At 40.0% G+C, this 21,443-nt stretch overlaps 2 protein-coding genes across 3 annotated transcripts; both read right to left on the bottom strand.

Annotated features, from left to right (window-relative positions):
• Positions 1-5: 5 nt before the first annotated feature.
• Positions 6-7,102, bottom strand: stap2a (signal transducing adaptor family member 2a). The gene is made up of 11 exons (XM_030752115.1): positions 6,857-7,102; positions 5,893-5,964; positions 5,686-5,805; positions 5,539-5,595; positions 5,303-5,454; positions 5,078-5,209; positions 4,905-4,974; positions 2,016-2,118; positions 1,837-1,932; positions 1,628-1,759; positions 6-1,543 (listed from the first exon to the last, which is right to left on the bottom strand). Exons 1-11 carry the CDS (start codon positions 7,100-7,102, stop codon positions 1,488-1,490), a joined length of 1,236 nt encoding a protein of 411 aa, XP_030607975.1. The 3' UTR covers positions 6-1,487.
• A 244-nt stretch (positions 7,103-7,346) lies between these two features.
• LOC115795942 (endophilin-A2-like) lies at positions 7,347-18,431 on the bottom strand. 2 transcript variants are annotated; one of them, XM_030752095.1, is made up of 9 exons: positions 18,214-18,431; positions 14,038-14,106; positions 13,675-13,891; positions 13,292-13,425; positions 12,890-13,048; positions 11,568-11,671; positions 11,080-11,213; positions 10,895-10,945; positions 7,347-9,959 (listed from the first exon to the last, which is right to left on the bottom strand). In XM_030752095.1, the coding sequence occupies exons 1-9, from the start codon at positions 18,256-18,258 to the stop codon at positions 9,772-9,774; spliced, it is 1,101 nt and encodes a 366-aa protein (XP_030607955.1). In that variant the 5' UTR covers positions 18,259-18,431; the 3' UTR covers positions 7,347-9,771. The 2 variants fall into 2 exon arrangements, with proteins under 2 accessions (XP_030607955.1, XP_030607956.1); XM_030752096.1 differs by lacking the exon at positions 10,895-10,945 and having other exon boundaries at positions 18,214-18,429.
• Between the last annotated feature and the right edge of the window lie 3,012 nt (positions 18,432-21,443).

The following is a 21,443-nucleotide window of genomic DNA, read 5'->3' as shown; positions in this document are numbered from 1 at the left end:
TCAGACTGAATGTCTAGTTGTATTTTCAGAAGGGGACTCTAAATATACAATCTAACCTTTTAAATGTGGCAGAACCGCTGATTACATATTAACAGGAGTGTGTGAGTTCGTGGAAGGACTAAAAATGCATCTCCATGTTAAATAAAAAAAAAAATAAATAAAGGACAGATTTTCTACTAGTCTTTCTAATCATCAACTGATAGTATCGATGAATTCCACTGTCTCGAGAAAAAAGGCCTCTAATATAACACACAACCTCTTAATTCACAGAGGATCCATGCAAAACAATTTAATTCTTCCAATATCTGATACTGATCAAGTAAACGATACACTTCATGTACAAACATACAAGAAACTGTTCACTGTAAGACATTTAAGTCAGCTGACACTAATCTGTAAACGTTTTTCACATGTAGAGTTACTTGCTGTTGTTTGAGCACCTTTCAAATCTGTAATCAGTTCACTGTAGTGCAGCTGAAATAATACAGTGACAAAAGTTGCTTGTTTACTCTGCAAAGTAAAAGGGTTGACCTATGCCGAGTGATTGTGCTCGTGAGGTTTAGAGAACAGATATACCACAAGAGGGCGCACTCACGTATGAATACAGTAGTTTTTTTTTTCTTGAAGAAGAACAGAAATCACCTGGAATTTCCACGCAGGTTTGGTAATTCGTAGCACCATACAACAGCACAGGGAACAAGGAAACACTTAAAAAAAAAAAAAATTCACCCACAGCACATTTAAAGTTAAATGGTAAATGAGCTACATTGTATCAACAGCAATGTTAATGGTTGCTTATCAATCACAGGTAGCACTTAAGAGATTGTGCAGTTTTCAGGGCAGCTAAGGTGTAATTTTTTTTTTTCTAGTCATGCTACATGTAGTGATATGAATGAGGAGGATCAGGGAGCTGAGCATGCCTGGATTATTTTGTTTTCAGAGCAGATGAAGAGTCTCGGGTCAGAGTTTGTTGCTCTGGGAGTTCATCATGGCAGTCTGCATTTTGTTTGTTTACTGGTTTCCAGTGTTGTAGCAGCAGGTCAGCACCCAGTTTTTGGTTCAAACAGGAAAACATTAGGCTCAGCTGGAGGTCCGATATGTGTCAGTCCTTCTGTGAGTGAGTCAGAGCTCTTGTGGACTGTATTTTTGCTTGGAGGCAGCTTGTAAACAGTATTATACAACTGGACAACACACAAAGGGGTCATTAGCCAAGTATGGCGGGCAGCATTTTACGAGATTGCATGAATCAAATCAATGTTAACTAGCCAGTCTTCCTCTTAGGCAGCCAACCAGAGTCAGGCAAATCCAACAACTACATACTAAAACAAAAAAAAGAACACTTTTTAGTTCTCCAAGAGAAAGTAGTAGTTCTGTAGTCCCTTGTCTTCCACATTGAAGGCACAGGATGAGCACATAGCTGCAGTGAGAAGAGGTTTGGCACCGAAGATTGAGGATGCTGTGACAAGAAGTCCTTCCTAATGAGTAAGTCACTCCTGACTCGCTCGTCTCTTCTCCAGCGTCATTTTGAGTTCCTCATTGAGAGCTGTGGACGACCAGGGGAAACAATTATAGCTTAAAGAACTGCAGATAAACTGCTGCAAATGAAGTCGATACATCATGTACTCACTCTGTGTGAGAGGGGAAGGGGAGAGGATGAGTCGTCTCATCGGGTTGCTAGGCGAGGCTGGGACTGGCGAGGTCAGAATACGGCGGTCTGGGGCAGGAGACCTGGACAGAGGACTGCTGGAGGACCAGCGATCTGCACCGGAATGAGAGCAGTGATCATGATACGCTGTCCACCAATGTTTGCATGTGGTTTTTGTGGCTGGCACAAACCTTGTTTTGGAGGCAAGACAGGGGCCTTGGGCAGGGGACTTGAGGGGGCAGTGTGGAGGATCTTCTCTCCGTTCTCATCATTGGCAGAAACATATGCTGATAACACAAAACTGACAAGGTTAGTTTTAAGAATTTCTTAAAAGGCAAAGGAGGGTGAGAAATATTTAGTGGTGCCTCACTGATATTCTCCTCATAAGGCTCCTCCAGTAGGAAAGGCTGAAGAGTTCCTGCTGTTTTTTCTACCAGAGCATCAATGACCTCATGAAGAGTAGCACAGGGAATCTGTGAGGAGAAACCTTTGCATTATAATAATAATTTTTATAAGACTTTTTAAAACACAGTTTCAAAGTGCTTCACAGTTTGAATGAAAGCCACACATTAAAGATAATACATGTTCCAGCATGCAGACACATAGTCAACTATCCGGTCTTACATTCATTGCAACATACACACTTCCATACACGCATCAGATGTAAACTATGGCCAAAAATAATGGGAGAAAGATTAAGGGAAAGCTAATGTATAAAAATGACTTTTAAGCAGTCGTTTAAAACAAACCGCAGATTTAGCTGACCCGATTGCCTGAGGAAGGTGGCTCCAAAGTTTAGGTGTTACAACCTTAAAAGCATGATTGCCTCTGGTTTTGAAAAAAAGAGCGTGGAACAGTTAAAAGACCCTGTTTTAATGATCTGAGAGGCCAATTGCTGTTGTAGAGTCTCAGTAGCTCTCCTATATAAGCAGAGACCTGGCCCTGTAGAGCTTTATATGTTGATAATGAATGCCTAGCTGCTGCGTCTAGACCAGTTGAAGACGGGCCTAGGAGGACTGAGAGATGCATGTAAAAAGTGAGTTAGAATAATCAAGGTGGGAGAAAATTAAAGCGAGTACTAAAAGCTCCAAATTATTGAATGACAGTGACTGATTTTTGCAGTGTTTTGTAGTTGAAAGGAACAAGACTGGATCAACTTTGAGATGTGAGATTCAAAATTCAGATGTCAGTCAAAAATGATCTCAAGTTTCTTAGCAGATGATTTGATATTGCTGGCGAGGAGGCCAATGTAATGACCGACCTCTGTTAGAGAAGTTGTCAGGGTCAAACACAAGAACTCCAGTTTTGAGATGGAGGAAATTTGAATACATCCAGTTTTTAATGGCTGTGAAGCATTCACTGAAGTAGGAGAGGCTGTTGAAGTTGTTGGGCTTAACAGAAAAGTACAGCCGTGTATCATCAGCATAGCAATGGCAAGAAATGCCTCTGAAGCTGTCAAATAGGTGACCAAGGGGTAATGTGTATAAAGAAAACAGAATTGGTCCAAGGATTGAGCCCTGGGGGACTCCACGTACAAGGAAGGACAGATGAGGACATACAGTTGTTAATATGAAATATATGCCTCATTCTCCTCCTGTTTTATTCCATCTCAGTACTCAAATTTGTTTTTTATATTTTTTACATTAATTTCAAATAATGTTTTCAAGATCTTCTGTGTGCTGAGCCAACATATCCCCCAAATATGAAAGCTGTTTGTACAGAAAGATTTTTTAAAAATCTCACAACAAATAACATAAAAAACTCTTAAGAGATCTAAAGCATCAAATCCATATTAGACGTAACAAATCTGTTGCTATTTTTTATTTATTTTTGCTCTTCCAATACTTAAATTCATAATTGGGATGCATCAACACAGAGGATCAGTGTTGGGCTGAGTTCTGTTAACTAATTTGGTTACGTGGCCATGATGTGACCGATCCACAGTGATTACTACTTTAAAAACACAGTCATGTTATAATGTTATAACTCTGAATGTTTACAGTGAGGTCCATGAGTTTTTGGATCCACAATTTTCACAGTTTTGGCTCTGTACACCACCATGCTGGTTTTGAAATGATGCAATCAAAATTAATTTGAAGTCAAGAGCTGAGTCTTAGCTTAAATTCAAGAGATTTAACACAAAATATTGCATTATCTGTATAGAAATTACAGCTACTTTTTTATAGAGGCCCAACATTATTTGGAGAGGTTCAAATGGATAGACTAACATAATAATAAAAAACAGGATTATTATCAGTGATTGAATGCAATCCTTTGTATGCAATGATTCCCTGTTTGGGAATTGTGGATATCACTGTGTTTCCTTCTTTGTGATGCTCTGCCAGGCTCTTTTCTGCAGCTGCTTTTGGTTGCTGCTTGTTAGTGGGTCTTTCTGCTTTCAGTTCTCCCCACACTAAGTGAAAAGCATGCTCATTTGAACTGAGGTCCAGAGACTCACTCAGCCATTTAAGATCATTCGTTTTCTCTGGCTTAAGAACCTCCTCGGTTATTTTTGGTGTATTTTTTTTTTTTTTTTTGCCCAATATCCATCTGGACTGCCTTACTAAATATCATCAAAAAGCATACATCTACACATTTCAAAGTCCACCCTCCTGCTTCTATCAGCAGAGACCCAGTTCCTTTGGCAGCCCATGCCATCACATTGCCTCCACTGTATTTTACAGGCAACATGAGCTACTTTGGACCATGAACTGTTATTTTCCTTCTGCACGCTCTTCCCATCCTTCAGATAAAAGTTCATCTTGGTTTTATTTTTTTAGAAGCAAGTCTTGCCATTTGAAAGCCATCCTGATAATATCAATGGTACAGTTACTTTAAAGCATTGTCTAAACTAACTTTGATTCTGACAGTCACTGGGATGTCAAAAAAATGTGTCTATAGAATCACCAGTCAAATCTAACTCAAAAAGTCTGTTGGCTTTGCATCAAAATCAGATTTAAAATAACCATTTCCCCCTGTAAGTTATAATTCTGCTCCCATCTTTGATGGTGCTAGAAGCCTTTTAGCTCCTAGAGGAAACAAGCCACCCATGTCCATGGTGTGTAAAATTCTTCTAAAGTTAACTCGTCACTTCAGTCACAGCCTTTCCAATCCACTGTGGTGTACACAAGAAAAATTAAACATCATCTCCTTTTCCAAATACTCATGAACCTGACTGTAGGTTAGTTATACTAACACATTTTCTACAGTCATCTTACGAGATATAGTGAAACTGTAACTAAAAATATTTTGCACTTACAGGATTTTCAACATCAATGACATAACCGCCTTGATCCCTCTGAGCAACCCTGTAATGTCTGAAAACTGACCTGGAGCCAAAAGGAGAAGCAGACAGCATGTGATGATATTATAGAGGAATATGGTGTCCGTGATTTTGTAACCTCATTGTTCAGATATTCAGCAGGTTTTTACCCATTGAGGTCCTGTCGAGTGGTAACAGCCAACGAGCATCCGTCTCTGCCTGGGCGAAGCAACATGTTCCCACAATCTGGATGTCTCTCTAAAAGGACTTCAGCCTCCGTCCTGGACACCGGCCGAAAACACCTGCAGGCGAAACACACAATGTGACATGTAATGTGGTTTAAAGCTACTTTAACTGCAGTGCATCTTCTCTATGCAGCACAGAGGAGAGCTCACGGTGGGATCTCTCCTACTAAAGGAACAGAGAGGGGTGAAGGAGGAGCTCGTGTTGGATTGCGACTTCTCCGTCTGGCTCTTTCTTTGTCCACGACCTCCTGTAGCATTTGTAGCTGCCCCGGCAGCAGTGTGAGATAGGACGGTACATTCAGCTGTAATTGGACAGGAAAGAGAAGTGAGAGAGAGGCTGGTACAGGGATGCAGGTACAGCAGCTGTATAAAAGAGTAATACCTACATCTATAACAGAGTAGAGGAAACCTTTCCACAGCTCCCGTGATTCTAAGTTAGGTGCCTGAAAAAGACAACAGCATTTTCAGTCTCTGCAAAGATGCGTTCATTTTAACGTGCTAGCGCCTGGGTGTGTGTGAGCTAAGTCGCTTACTGTGAGTTTGGTCTCTCCATCCTTCATTTGGAGGATGAGTCTGGCTGCCTCCAGGTTTCTGTCCCGGCTGCAGTCGTCCTTCAGGGACACAAAGCCGGTGAGGTCCAGCTTCTCCACGTACTGTTGTAGACACGCAAATATGTTTCAGTGCCAGCACACTACAACATGCAAAAAAGACACAAAGAAGCTAGATAATCTGAAACTTACATGAGTGTCCTTGGCATTGTTGAAGAAATACAAAGAATTCCCACACAGACATGTCCACAGTCGCCTGGATGCCTGTCACACACACAGATGGACACAGAGAACTGATCTAAACATGGAAGGAAAAAAAAAGGAAGGGGGGGGGGGGGGGGGGGGGGTGCTGTTTTCCATGTCAGTGTAATGGATATTTCCCTTTTATCACCCCCACATTTCCTCTCCCAAGAGATGGATAGAGAGTGAGCCTCAGCTGCTGTCAATCTGTGACCATGGATCACTGACACCCTGCACCTGAGCCATGCTCACATTACATGCATATTGTATTAAAAAGGAGACTGATGAGAGAGGGGTGGGCCAGGTGGGGAGGGTCCCCGTCTTTATTTATCATCTTCCCTATAAATAAAACTAAAAAGTATAAGTATCTTTCGGGAAAACTGCCAATTTCTCTCTGTAACTTTATTTGAAATCTTGGAAACGCATTTCAGAGATCAGGCTGGCAGAATAATAATTCAGAAGAAGAGTATCTGAGAGTCAGCTAATGCTAGTAACACTTGGCAGGAGTGCCATTCGTGACAATCATCTAATGCCCTGTTTTCAAGACATACAACCCGATACAATGTGTCGTAACTGAAATGCCATGCAACGTTTTGACAGCAGTCGGGATTTCTGTAAATCAGACGCTGTGATTAGGTGATAAATTGTTGCATGCTCTGCCTGTGATATGCTTAACCGCTATGTGAATGAAATAAATCCCCGCAGCAGGAGCGCAGTTTCGCCTCACCCATCCTCGCACAATAAGGAAGTTGACAGCTGTCTGGGAATGGAGGATCAGCCGGTATGTGGTGTATACACACACACACACACACACACACACACACACACACACACACCCACCCACACTGACCAGCAGCATCTACAAGACGCGCTGAAACAAAAAATACGGCAATTGATCTGCACCGGGTGAGCCTACCTTCTCTTTCGGCCCTCGCTTCTCCAGGTATCCTTCGTAGTAACAGGGTGGGAGCTGCGCCCGGTGCCCTCCTGGTCCGGAGCGCTGCCTGACGGGTGCAGCCGCCATGAGTGTCGCTGGCTGGCCACCGAAAGAGGACAAAGGGGCGCTGAGTAATTCGGGGACTGACACGCCTTCCCCGATGAGATAGTGCTGTGGCAGTAATCCAACAGCTGGCTGATGCAGCCTGCTGTGTCTGGGAGTCATGTAGCCGGGTGGTTATACAGATTAAAAATTGGATGGTTGGGGGGGATGAAGTCCCAAATATAGAGATGTTTAGTGAGCAAAAATGAGCGTTTGTGGAAAAAGATGTATTTAAATGATAACCAGCAAAAAGGGATAACGCCCCACCATCACCATGCCACATTTTTTTAAATGGGAAAAAAGAAGAAAAACAAACAAAAAAAAAAAACAGTAGCAGGGGTGTAATTTTACACAAAGACACAGGACAAATCATTTAACATTTATTTAAAGAAGCAAATAAACAGCATCCATTCATTCACCATATCAATCATATACAATACACAAGATTACAGTTAGCATAGAGGTAATCCATATATCCTAAAGATAATCCAGGATAATCCCACTTTTACTCTCCGCATTTCCCTGTAGTGTCAGTTACAAAACTGAGGCATTGCATAAGGCAAAAGCTATAATAAAGAACATGCAAAAAGTTACATTATTTTCACAGAAAATTTCATTTAGAATGCACAATATTAAAAACTTTAAGGCTACTAATACTTTATCAATATTGCAAAGTCCAGACACAGGATTTAGTGTTTAGTAATGTCAGCTGCAGCCTTCAGACAACCATTTCCACTGCAAGAGCAGCAGTTTACAAAAGCTGATCTTGCAGCCCTTTGTTCTACGTTATTCATGAATATTATACAAGCTGCGTAACAGCTCAAACCTGAGCCCCTGACCCTCCTTCTCTCTCAAACTGGGGGCCTTTGATTATGTGTAATGAGGCATGTAAACTCACACCTGAACCACAGTTATCACTCAGCCCAGCCAAACCCCCTGGTGCAATACATACAGCTAATAACAGAGCACAGATGCAAGGAAAACATTAAGCGGTATATACTGTGATAGCAATGATGGTATTATGGACCACGAGACTGAGCCTCAGAGGCACCATGGGCTTGGGATAGGGTAGATAATGAGAAAGGGGGTAGGGGTACAGGGGCAGGTGGTGAATAAAGCATAGTGGGGGAGGGCATAATCCACTGCTGTGTGCCCTTCCCTGCTGAAAAGACCTGTCTGTTCCACTCTCAGTTTAAATGGAGATGGGAGAGATGAGTGGGGCAGGGGGCGGTCTAACAAGGGGATCATGACAAGAGGAGAAAGTTGGCATTCTAGTGAACAGCACAAACCATGACAGTTCATAGTTTGCTTGTAATAGGCTTAATTGGAACTGGACTCAGCCATTGTGTAAAGGTCCTTCCTCATTACTTGTGAATTCAGTACACAATCACTGGGAGATCGCGGTTTCTATCAGGTTTGATGCAGCTTCAGGCTGAAAACTAAGGCAGGTACAAAAAACACCAAACACACATCAGATTAATTTCCACGCACCAAATTGTAGGTTAGAATAATAAGGCCAAGCTCACCCCAGTACTGACAGGGGAAACACACCAGTGACACAAAACTCATGTAACAAACAGCTGAATAAAAAAAAAAAAAAAGCCCACAGAACATTATGAGTGACACTGCCAGCAGTATCAATAGAGCCTGAGAAAACAGAGGAACTGAAAAGACATATGGTTTTGGCTTTGGTGTAACGCTGCAAAATATAAGGAGTGGGAGGAGATACTAATTGCATATAATCATTTGAAATATCAACTAAACTTTGAACATCACGCTGCATGAAATTCATATATTTAAATATTCAGCATCCCTTTGCATTGTGGGAAATTTGAGCAAAGTCTTTGGCATCAATACTAAGTAAAATGAAGACAGAGTGTTGTAGGTAAATTCACTGATTCACTTAATCTGTGCTACAAATGATAAATATAATGACAATCAAGAGGACCACTGTGACATTTTAAGATTTTAACTACAATTCTTTTTGTTAATGTTAAAACTGCCAATGTTTACAAAAGCTGCAGTTACATCTACTGACTGCCTCCAGCTGTTTAGATGTATATATATCTACAAACTAAAACTTAGGATAAGCCACCCAACAAGGATCCGGTAAGACATCCAACAGAAATCGCATGACAGTGTCACTGAATAAAGCGCTGGGAAGAATACCTGTGACCACCAGAGGGCAGCAGAGAATAAGCATTGATAAAAGGTATGGAGTCCTCCATGTTGGCTCACACAGTACTAAGGCCTGAAGGTACAAAGGTTAAAAATCGGAGTGTAGGAATAGTGTTTACAGGAACACATGCATGTGTGTAGTACCAATATAAACAATACATAGAACAAAACATTTAATATTGTGACTATGAAATAGGATAAGAAAAATAAAGTAGTTGCACTTCTTAAGAGTTTGTGGACACAGCTGAACACTTTTTTTTTTTTTAAACATACACCATTCTCTCTCGGTCTTTTTCATCAGTCCTGGTGATAGAGGTGTAGTGTAAAAAGTGCACAGGTGCATGGAGAATGGCTATAAAGACTCAGGATATGGGAGAAGCACCCAAGTAATGTGACCTAATTTTGCTCATTGGACATTCCTGTCCTTAATGTTTTAACAAATCTACATATACGCTTTAACCTCAAGATACAAAAAATAACGGTTGTTGTCTTAATGTTTACCCTTTCACTTAAAAAAAAAAAAAAAACATCTTTGTTATTGATAGCGCTGGTAATCCTTTATCATCCACTTTTCATAATCTTAATCCTGCTTGTCCCTCGTTGCCCCCCCGTTTTCAGCGTGGCAGAGGAACCACTATTTCAACATAGTTGTTGGGGAAGTATCCTGATTTTCCACGAAGGGTTCCTTCATACCAGTTCTCATCAATCTGACTGACCAATTTGATGATGTCACCCTCCTGGAAGCCCAGCTCTCCATCATTCTCTGGCTCAAAGTCATACAGGGCCTTACAGCAAGGCTCAGCTGAAGAAAGAGACACAGTAGCACAGAGATGGAAAAAGAGAGGGAGAGGGGAAAAAAAAAACAAATACAGTTATTCCATGGAAACAATTTCCCTTCAAAAAGGTTAGTATGTTTTCCTTTGAAAGGTTTTCATTAAAGGGAATTTATCACCAATGTTTTCCAGTCCACTCTGTAAGAGACCATGAAGTGCAAGTCATAAAACAGGAAAATGTTAAACCTTTAAAGTTAACCACCAGCGTGCTTAAGAAGAATCTTCTGAACCTCAAAAAATAAACATACTGATGTTAGAAAAAAAACAAAACTTAATTCTAACCATAACAAACATGTGCAACTTTGGGCCTAAAGGAAGGATCATTTATACTCCTGCTTTGAATCTACAGCATAGGTATGGTGTAGGTACCAGCTGTGCCAGATGGCTGCCCCTTCCTAAGCCTGGTAGCACCATGGACACCAGTGTGCAGAGATTCAACACAGGATTTTAAATCAAGCTGAAAGTTTTTCCCGTTATTTCTCTTTTTTGTCTTGAGATTTAATCTAATAATCTAATATCTGCAAAATACACCTTGTGACATATCATGATTTTTTTTCTTGAGATTCAGAATTTTCAGTCATCAGTGCCCCAAGCTGTCAGATACATACAACTCCATGTAAAAAACCCAAACAACTTTAGGTTAGGTTGACAACCTAAAATAAATAAAATGAAATGCCACACTCCATGGCCAGTTAAGATATTTTTGTTTGCTAATGATTGTATGTATCTGCAGCTTTGGTCGGATGGAGTAATTGACCCCCCAATCACAGTGTAGCAAAGTTACTGAGAAACTTTACGAAACGCCCAAACTTTTCTGCTGCACAGATGTGCAACAGGCTGAATAGTATCAGTAACATCTTTAAGTTTTGTGCAAGTGACACATTTTCTTCATCTGTCCACTCACTCCTTCTGTTCTTGACGGAGGTTCTTTGGAAGGATGGCCCTTGTGCTGGGGCTGGTTAATATTGCAGAAGGAAAGACACATCAGTCATACGAATGACACAAACTTGCACAGATGCCTGCTTTCTTGGGACTAGGCCTGACACACACACACAGCTTTCATAAATATAGGGAAAAAAACAAGTTTACCAGGAGAATAAGCCTGAGGGCTTGTAGCAGATGATGAGTATCCTCCATTTGAGTGTTCCACCCCTCCAAAGTCAAAGGCTGGTTTGGGTTTAGGTGTGTATTGTTGTTTTGGACGAGACTGAATATCATTTGCCCTGCACACAATCAGAATCACAAACCACTGATTCGATGAGCTCACAAGCAGAGGATGCACTAATATAGATACAGACAGGCTAAACAAAGAGTCAGTTGATCTTTTGAGCTATAATCCAAAACTAGATGTAGATTGTTACAAGAAAACAAACTGACGAAGTTGTAACTGAAACTTATATTTTGTTTCTCTAATGGAAGATGCATGCATAATGAATGCAGCTTGGCATTCATTATATGTAATCAGATGGGCAAAAGAAAAGAGGATAGATGTGGGTAAATCATCCCATCACAAACCAGAGGACACAGCCTCAACATACAAAAGGCATGCCACTTTCCAAAAATAGTGTGGCACTGACCTTTCTCTCAGTCTTTCAGAAAGCTCCTCCATAATCTGCGTGGCTTGTCTGTGATACTGCAGCAGAGACTCTACAAAAGAGGACAGCTGAGTCACCTGCTCCACCTGCACAGGCACAAACATAAGGACTATTTTAGAAAGAAACTAAACACTGAATTCTTTTCTTGTGATTTGTATTGTCTTCTCTCATCAGCTGCATTTCTTTGTCATCACAACAGAAATGACAATGGCTTCAAGCTTTGAAATGCTTCACTGATGGCATGAAAAACAGCAACTATCACACCAAACAGGTCTGACAGGTTTCACCTTATGCAAGACACAGTGGAAAAAAACAGGCACGTCAGCTGATACATACTGTCCTTAAGCCTAGTTATGCATTTCCTCATAACAGCTGCGGCCAGCCAGTGTGGTTCTACTACTGTTTGTGTATAAGAACGTTTTTTGTACACACTAAATTTAAACATATTTTAATAATGTCAACACTCAGCAACGGATATGTGACAGTAAAATACTTTGTGATATTTTATGTTTTTACCTCCGAATCATCTCAAATGTTCTGGCTGGCATTTATGTATTAAGTGTAGGCTGTCAGATCACCATTTACCTCATAATGCTGGGTGTGGAGTGCCCACAACTATTTACTCTGGAGGAGGCTGTAAAACATTATGAAAGGAGTCTGATATGGGTTGATCAGTCAGTGGAACTCACTTCTACCCAATGACAGCGATACTGTGAAGAATTGTTGGGGATTTCCTGAACTTTTGCATTGGTAAGCGTTGCTGGTTTTGCCGCTGTTAGGTGGCACAAGCAAAACTTGCTTTAAAGTGGCTCTAACATTATTGGACTCAGACAGTTGGTGAATAAACTCTCATAAGATGTGAGAATGTGAGAAAACATTAACAGTTAAACAGTTTGGCAACCTTATTTCACATGGTTCTTGTGTTCATTATGTACTCCCTTATGTAACTTGCCAGTCTTTATTGGTACTATATTATTGCATCATTACAAAATTTGCCAAGTCATCCATCCTCTGCAGCCATATCATAAGAATAGGAGCAAATGCACTGCCTCCTAGACTTACGTCTAACTATTGGTACACAGGTGCCTTGACAGCCATAAAATTTGCCCTAAATTGTTATTTCCATTAGCGATGCAGTACGCTCATTGGCACTGACTGAATCAGACGGCTCATTTACAATAATGTCAGGTTTCCTCACAACTGTCAATTCAAAAGGACCTTAAACTCATATTTCTCTTTACTTGGCAAATATTAAAAACAAGTCCAGGAGTTCTAAGATCCCCACTGGACTAATGAAAACTCACATCTGTCTCCAGGAGGTTGTACATGGAGCGCTCAGCCATCTCTCTGGACTCGTCAAACTTTTCGAGGGCCTGCCTGATCTCTTCATCTTGGATTTTACCTTGACGTTTCTTTTTATAGTCATAGTCCAGACGGCGGCTTTCCAACTTCTTCAGGTGGTACTGCAAAGTGGGGGTGAGGAGTGGGAAGAGTTACGATTGGGAGGATGAGGCTTTGTCGTACAAACAAACATCAAAGCATTTTCACTTGTGCACGACTGTTTTGACAAATGTTCTTTTTCATTAGTGTAATTCAATGCCAATTTGGATACTTTTTCATACAGCGTAGCTGAGACACAGACGGCAGAGCTCATTAGTAAATGCCTAGCCTGTAAGTGCAGAGGCACACTGCCTCTTTGATTCTACCTGAATGTCTTTGATGTCCTTTTCAGCGATTGCCTGCAGTGGGTCAATAAAGTTCTGCTTCACATCAATATCCAACGCATCCTTGACCTCGGCCAATCTCTTCATTGACTCTCCTACATCTAGAAGAGCCCCACCTGTGGAAAATAGAAACACAATTAGCCTGAGCAAGCGTGGGACATTGTGAGTCACATCAACAACAATCAAGCACAAATGAATAAATAAATTATGCATGCATATTCATGGACACCTCACAAATGCACACACTCTGCCTATCATACTCTGTCCAAATTGTCTTTTTTTTCATAGTTTTTAAGCATACACCGTTATGTATAGTATGTCTCTTCCACCCTGTAGCTTATCCTCCTACTGACTGCTGTTCTTACCAAAGTTGCTGTTCTCGCCCATCTCCTGTCCATATTTAGTCATACACTCCCCCAGAAGGCCCTCAGGCTGCGGGTAGCCTGGACTGTTCACCTGCCCACGGATTTTGGACACTGTGCTGAGCATACTAAGCTTAGCTCTTGACGCTGGATTTGGCTGGATGTACTCTGTTGTTTTATTGAGGACTTCCACTACTGCTTTGCTGGTAACATCAGATTTCTGGTGGCACACAAGAATTCACAAAAATTAACTAAGTTTTATGCCTTTAGGGCCACTTATATGACAAAGGAACCCAGAAGACATTATTTCAACAAGTTAAAAACAAACACATGCGCTATAAGTAGTATGTTAAATGTATTAAGTACCCTTTCCAGGTCCCTGAAGTCTTCATCCAGTTTAGTGCCCTCTGCACCTCCAACCTTCTCACTCATCAACTGTGAACCCAGAACAAACAATAATGTAAATGACTGAACTTAGCATTGTTACTGGCCCTCACAGAGGATTACTGAAACTGAAAAAGAAAAACCAAAAACCCAAACTAATTCGAAATTGCAGATTTTTAGAGCTTGATTTAATTCTGACTAATCTAAATGATCTCTAGAGAATCTAAAATGCAGGTTATCTGTGCCAAGATGAAGGGAGCTATCAAAGCAGTTTCACTGGAATCCAGAAATGGCAGTTAAGTGAACTGTGACAACACAAAAGTCAAGGGCAATGCCACTCTTGGCTCACTTTAATGTTTGTTTGTTGCAGGGGTTGTGTTTCATTAAAAAACAAACTCAGCAAAAATATGTCATTTTCACAGGAATGCCTGAAACTTTGCATACGACTCTATCCACCTCTAGATCCAAGGACACTTCTGCTGTTTTTGGTTTTGATTAACATAACACTCAAGTTCTTATACTTAACTATTTTCCATGAGGGAAGCAACCTCCTCAGTGCTATATGAGGGACTGTGTTCTTTCCTCTTCACTTACAACCACAATTCCATAAGGAATTATACTAGAAGTTCTTTTTTTTTCCCCATTAGGCCAGCACACACTTCTAGCAGAGTTTTCTACACTACCACCACATCCATGGATAATTTTAATATTCACAGATGCTAGCTTCATCGTTCTCCCACTAAGTCTGCTGACAGGCCAAACAGCTATGTGTTTTTCTGCATTAACCTCTAACAAAATGGGATCTGATACTAATCAAAGGCTTGAGCTAAAAAAAAAACAACTATTTTTATGCTTTATTGAACACTGCCAAATAAACATTCCCAGTAAGTGAACATTTGGCTTTAATAACCAGCTGATCCTCCTTTGGCAGCAGTGACCCCAAACAAGCAACTAGGTGCCGATCTGACCTTGCAAAGTTAAATTAGTCACCTTCTATTCAGCACCCCAGTGTTCCCTACCAGACTGTGGCAGGTTTAATTTGGTCCAAGAAAAATGTCTTTCATCAACAAGAAAGGAAAAACCAATTCAGCTACTTTGGTTTCAGTATACTATGGGGAAAAAAAATACCACTTTGAAATCCAGTTTATTTGTGATTTCAAAATAGGCTGATTATATGAACATGGTTTTAAAATGGCCTACAAACAGCTGGATCCCAGGTTCACACAAAATATGCTGGGTCTACATTTACTGTGGTGCATGTAGTTCATGTAGTCATGTTTACTGTGATGGATAAATGTGCACTAGTCAAGGTCCTGCTATCCACCCACCATAATGCCTACTATATGACCCAAACACAGTAGCATTACTATTCCTGTTGCAGTGACACAGAAAGAGACACTGGGGAGTTCATTTCACAATTCCAGCATGAAGTGAAAGAAGACATTATACCAGTAGAAGAGCCTTGTTATCTCCTGTAATTGGTAATCATAAATGAATGGATATCAGCTGGATGGCTAACATGATATTAAGTCACCAAATATGCCTTGATTCCCCTTTTTAAAATTTCTTTTATAATGTGTAAACTGGCTCACCCCTCTCTCCTCCACACTTCACCATGCTCTCCCCACACACAGCCAAGTCTTTCACCAACACACAAACACGGCGAAACAAAAAGTTGAGAAGATGTGATAAACCAGAATTTCTGCAAATGGGTAGTTTCATTAAGCTGTAATTCAAAATTCAAACAGACAGAAATACCCTGTTACTGTTGGTATCACACATGAAGAAAAATTATATGCATTACTGGGAAAATAAGTTATCTGCAGATAACTTATTTTCTCTGCATCCCATCTGATCATCACTGATCAGAGTGACTGCAGTGAACCCCTCACTGTGGGATGTGTGAGAACTTGGGGCTGCATGAGTGAAAAAAGGTGTTGCAGAGATGGCGTAGATCGCATCATGAACCTTGTGGATGTACAGTAATAAAATACAGGTTGAAAAGATGACTGTCCATCTCTAGAAACATGGCAGACAAGGACAAGTCAAGCCAAAGGATGCAAAGCACAATGACACAAAAAAAAAAAAAAAAAAAAAAAAAAAAAAAAAATCACACATTATCTTCTTCTTTCATCTGTTTCCATCTCACCACAACCCTAGTATCCTCCTCTGTTACTACATTCAAGAATCTTCTCTGTGGCAGCACCGTAAGAAGAAAAAACACAAAACTCTGACCTGGCCCAGCATGTTTGGGGGATTTGGGATATTTTATAAGACAAAGAGTAATGCAACACACAATCCTTATAACAAGGAGCAACTTGGCCTCTGAAGAATGGCAGAACATCTCTCCACAATTCTGTGCAACAGTGGTATCCACATGCCAAGGACAAATGAGCTTTTAAAACATAAAGGCAAACACATAGAATATTGAAAAAACAAAACAAAAACATAAACAAAACAATGTAATAATCTCAGTAATTAAAGGTGCAGTGACTTTTGTTTTGATAAAATTATGAACCATTTGGCATTTATGTGATATTGCACAGGGATTTGGTACTTCCATTGTAAACAGTAAATGCAGATGATACTAAATGTCTTGGCTTACTTTTTTCCTACCACAGTTACTATGTGAAATAAAATGCCCACCCCCCACCCCCCACACACACACACATTTTTTTTTTTTTTTTGTCTAGGCTGACTACAGTGTAATGTGGAAAAACTTTTTTTTTTTTTTTTAAATCATACATTTAGTTTAAGCTTTAAGATTGAACCTTTTTTGGAACCTGATTGACAAAATGCTATGTTGCTCAGTATAAATCTGATGTGTTTGCAGCCATAGTGCATTTAACAAATTGCTGATTTTTCTATGATAAGAGTTGGTCATTGTTCTGTATAGTTAGCAAATCACCTGTGCAGCAAGTTTTCCAAAAACTTGTATGGGATGCATGGTTTCTGTGGAGTCACCTCTGCTTTGTTATTACAGTTCCAACATAATGACTAAATCTGTGTCATTAACTACGTGTCTGAATCTGGTTTGGGCAGTATCCACATTACTAGGATTCCATTACTTACAGTGGAGGACATACACACCCACTGAGCCAAGAGCCATCACTTTCATGTCACATGATTTTCAGCAAAGCAAGGACCGTGACATCAATGCACAGACTACTGTGAAAGTTTGGATGTAATCTGAAAATCAAAAGATTACATACTGTGCCCCTAAATTTGTTTAAATATTTGACTTTCTTCTCTAAGCTTTCAAACCCATCAGATGTCTGTTAACTTGTGCCGCTTTAAATAAAGAACAAGACACTAAACTCTATGAACTAAAGTAAGGAATCCAAAACACCTATGTTTTTATAGATCTTTGTTCACGTTAAAAACAAACAAACAAAAAAAAAACACCTGATGACTGACAAATAGAATAAGAGAGATCGTCACAGATAATTTTACAAAGCATGAAAACAAATGAAACACGAGTTTAACTGTTTAACTCGGGCTTGTTGCGAAACACCAAGCTAGAGATAACAAACATGAGCATTACTTTTCAACTGTTCCGAAATGAAGTACAACAACTAAACAGAACAAAACTAAAGTAAAACATAACCAGAAAGAGGTTCAGAAACTCCGCCCAATGTCAGACTTCTGTTTTCTGCCAGAAAAAACTCAAACCTCGGACTATCTGTTGAGCTTATGTTGCCAATTTAATAAAAATATAAGCCAAGGAGTACAAATTCTGGATAAAAGTCAGTACAAATACCCTTCCCAGGTCAGACTTTCTTAGGAAAACTCATTTATTAGAAAAATTAGGTGGCTCCACGAATACAAATCGTTGGACTGAAAGAAAACAAAACGTCTATGAAAAGATTAACAGCAGCTGGGTTAACCAGCTACGTCAATGTATCGCTAATTAGCGTTGGCTAATAAAACACTATTAACTTTTACGTTAGCCGTGAGCAACAACACATTTAACAGTTTTCGAAATGTTTAACAACAACGTAGCCTGTGGTATACAGCAAGTTAAAGGCGTTTAATTAACACATTTATTGTTATTTATAACGCTTTCCACGCTGCTTAACCAGCTGGCCTGAACATAATAAAAGTAGCCAGAATGCTACATGGCTAACTAAGGATGCCGTTTAACTGTGGCGCGTTTACCTGAGTAGCTTTGTAAAACTGCTTCTTAAATCCTGCGACGGACATTTTTGCGCGGTCAGCGTTGCAACCCGAACCTCGACTTGGGAGAAAAACGTGTATGAAATAGTTGCTGTAAGTTTACAGCACAAACAGCAACCGAGCAGCACGTCTCCAAACTTTGGATAGTGGATGTGAAACTTTGCTAAGCAACCACAATTTCCTGGCTTCAGCTTCGTGTGGGAGGCTCCATCCGGTTCGACAAAGTAGGTCAAAGCACACAGAGACAGACACACAAGCATCCTAAGCATCTTCATGTAGACTTAAAAAAACTGCTGATTTTGACGAACATCACCTTCAGGTATTATTACTGTATATTGACGCTGCAAAACCTGAAATTTAAAGGTTATTTCTCTTAATATAATAGGTAACCGGTCAATAAAAACAAAGCTTGAAAGCTTAAAGTTTTTTCCTCACAGTTTTACTGTCAAAGAATGGTTAACTGGTTTCCTAAACTACTTAATTGTTGCAGTTTTACTGAATTTATGAATAAATTAAAAAAAAGACATTAACAAGAGTAGCCTATAGAGAACTTATAGAGCTCTTCTTGTAAAAGCAAATATGTTTGGTACAACAGTGCATTCGGATCATGATTCTGATTGTGAAAACTGCCAGACCTGACAGGCTAAAAAAAAAAAATAAAAAATAAAGATGATTATGTAGAAACTACAGCATGCTAGATAAAGTTTATGATTAAAGTGGTCTTATTTACATTTACAGGATTGGGAAAATCAAATCAGTGGTTTTAGACCACACAGAAAGTCAACCATATACAAGACCTTTTTTCATACAGTACTGTGCAGAAATTCTTGGTTCTCAAAATATGTATATATATATATAGTATATGACCCCCAAATATTAGCCTTACAGCAGCAGGTTGTTGCATCTTGCAACTCTAACTGGATTACGTTGCCCTGTACTTGTGCTGAGCAGTGACAATAAAGTTGAATCTATCCATCCATCCATCTACCACAGTTCACAGTTCACTGTGATTCTTCTGTGGATTTAGGCTGTCTGGATTGCTTCTTTGCATCCATGTAATCCCAGACTGACTCAATGATACGGTGATCAGGGGTCTGCAAGGATCAGGCCATCTGCTGCAGGAGTGCAAGCTCTTCCTCTGGCTGAAGATGCAGCTCTTCATAACTCCTAAATGGGGTTGGGGTCATTGGGGCCATTGCCTCAGAAGCATGAATGATCAATCTGAAGCTTCCTTGACAATGCTGTATAATGGAGAATTTTTTTGCATTGAACTGTATGAATCAACACAAAAGTAAATAAATTACACAAACACTTCAAAAGAAAAAAAACAATTTATTACATTCTTAAAACCACATATAATGTATCCCATTGGACGACAATATACTGTATATTGAGCTGTGTGACTCTTGGACTAGTAATATACTTCTTGTACATTTTGTCATACAGGGAAAGAGAAGGGAGACAAACTTTTTTTTGTTTTGTTTTGTTTGAAGTTTTCCTAATCTTTCCTCAATTAAAAAAAATAGATCACTGACTTTACAAGACAAAAGTGGAGACAAGTAAAGAAAAATGTGGATAAAAGACTGACAAATAAATGAAAATCACAGCAAAAGAAACATTAAACCCCAATGATGAAATTCATCCTGAACTCTAACTTTTTTTTGTTGTTTTTGTAATCCTATGCATCTTAAATTTAATGTTACAATATTAGGACAAATGGGAAGGGCTTTGACACTTTGTGAGTAACATTCACAAAAATAGAACTTACGTCCACAGTGATTATGGTTATGCATTTCATCTTAGGTGCAAAGGTGTGAGGAGTACAAGGCTAAAAGATGACACTGGTAATAAAGGGACAGGAGATCACAGCTAGCTCCCTGAGCAGCAGGCAGCAGGTCCTCAGACTCTGCTCGACAACCTCACATCACCCATCGTAAGACATTTATCACCGTCTCTATGCTAAAAGAACCTTCAGAACAGGGTTATTTATGTACACCAAAAATGTAAACAGTTATGGGTGACTTTTGTGTGACAGGCATCTAACAAAAGATAAAAATAGCTAAATAGATGAAGTCTTAACTGGCATTGAAGCCCAACTCAGGGGGCAGCTGGTAGCTCTGTCTGGCCTTAAACTAGTGTCCAATGAGAACAAGGAAAAGTATAAGTGCTTCGTATTGAGACAAGTGTCGGGTTTGGGACTACAGGAGGAGAGAGGAACAGCAAATGTACAAAATAATACAGTTGCACCAACCAGCAAAGAAGGTTAATGATACATATTATGGACCATCATTATCCCGGCCTTTAACCACTTGAAAAACTGTGAGTGAAGACAGTTTAGCTGTGTACTGACTGCTGGTTAGAAACAGATGGGGAGTCCTGGTCTGTCCCCTTGTGTTCTTGAACACAGTTCTTGAAGTCATCAGTTGCCCTGCTTTCTCATGTCCTTACTGTCCTGTTTATCCTCTTGTCTCTTTAGGCTCGGGGTGAGTGGGAGGGATGACACAGTGCAAGCCAAAAGCTGACAGTTCAAATTCAAAACAATGTTTGTTTTGCTAAGTTTGAGTACACTGTCTCCCCTGCTGTGTTGCGTTTGCAGCAAATGTCCAACCCGTCTCTTGGGTGACGGCCGCGCCTTTGCCTGGCTGGGGTTGTTGCCATGGAAACCTGAGAGTACTGTCAGGAGAGGAAAAATCATCCAGGAAAAAAAAAAAGAAAAAAAATTCCAGTCCAAATATCAGCTTTCCTCAGATATCCATCTTTTTTGTTTAACCTCCTCTCACATCTGGCTATCCACTTCTCTCTCTGTCTCACTCCAAACGGAACTCACACATTCTTACTCTCTCCATACACTTATATAGTATTATCTATTTACATTCTTATTTAAAATATTTCTTTTATAAATGTGTATATAAATTAAAGATAATTTCATTATGTCCTGTCACTAAGTGGCATTTACAAGGAAGGGGGTGTGTGGGACTGAGGTTTGTCATTGCATTGCAAGAGCCTGCAAAAAGGCAGCACCAAACACTGTCTAAATGTGTGAGTGAGACTGGTACTTAGCTTTTTGAGTTCAGCCGAAGTCGTGAGCCACAGAGAAAATTTCAACTCATGATCTTGGTCCCTAAGTGATGGTCAGTACAAGGATACTGTCTGTATGAATACGCGAGCGTACCATACGGAGATGCATGAATATTGACCGAGAGCTGCAATAA

Source organism: Archocentrus centrarchus, chromosome 17 (genome assembly GCF_007364275.1).
Source record: "Archocentrus centrarchus isolate MPI-CPG fArcCen1 chromosome 17, fArcCen1, whole genome shotgun sequence".
NCBI lineage: Eukaryota > Metazoa > Chordata > Actinopteri > Cichliformes > Cichlidae > Archocentrus > Archocentrus centrarchus.
This window is presented reverse-complemented; position numbering and strand designations above follow the sequence as displayed.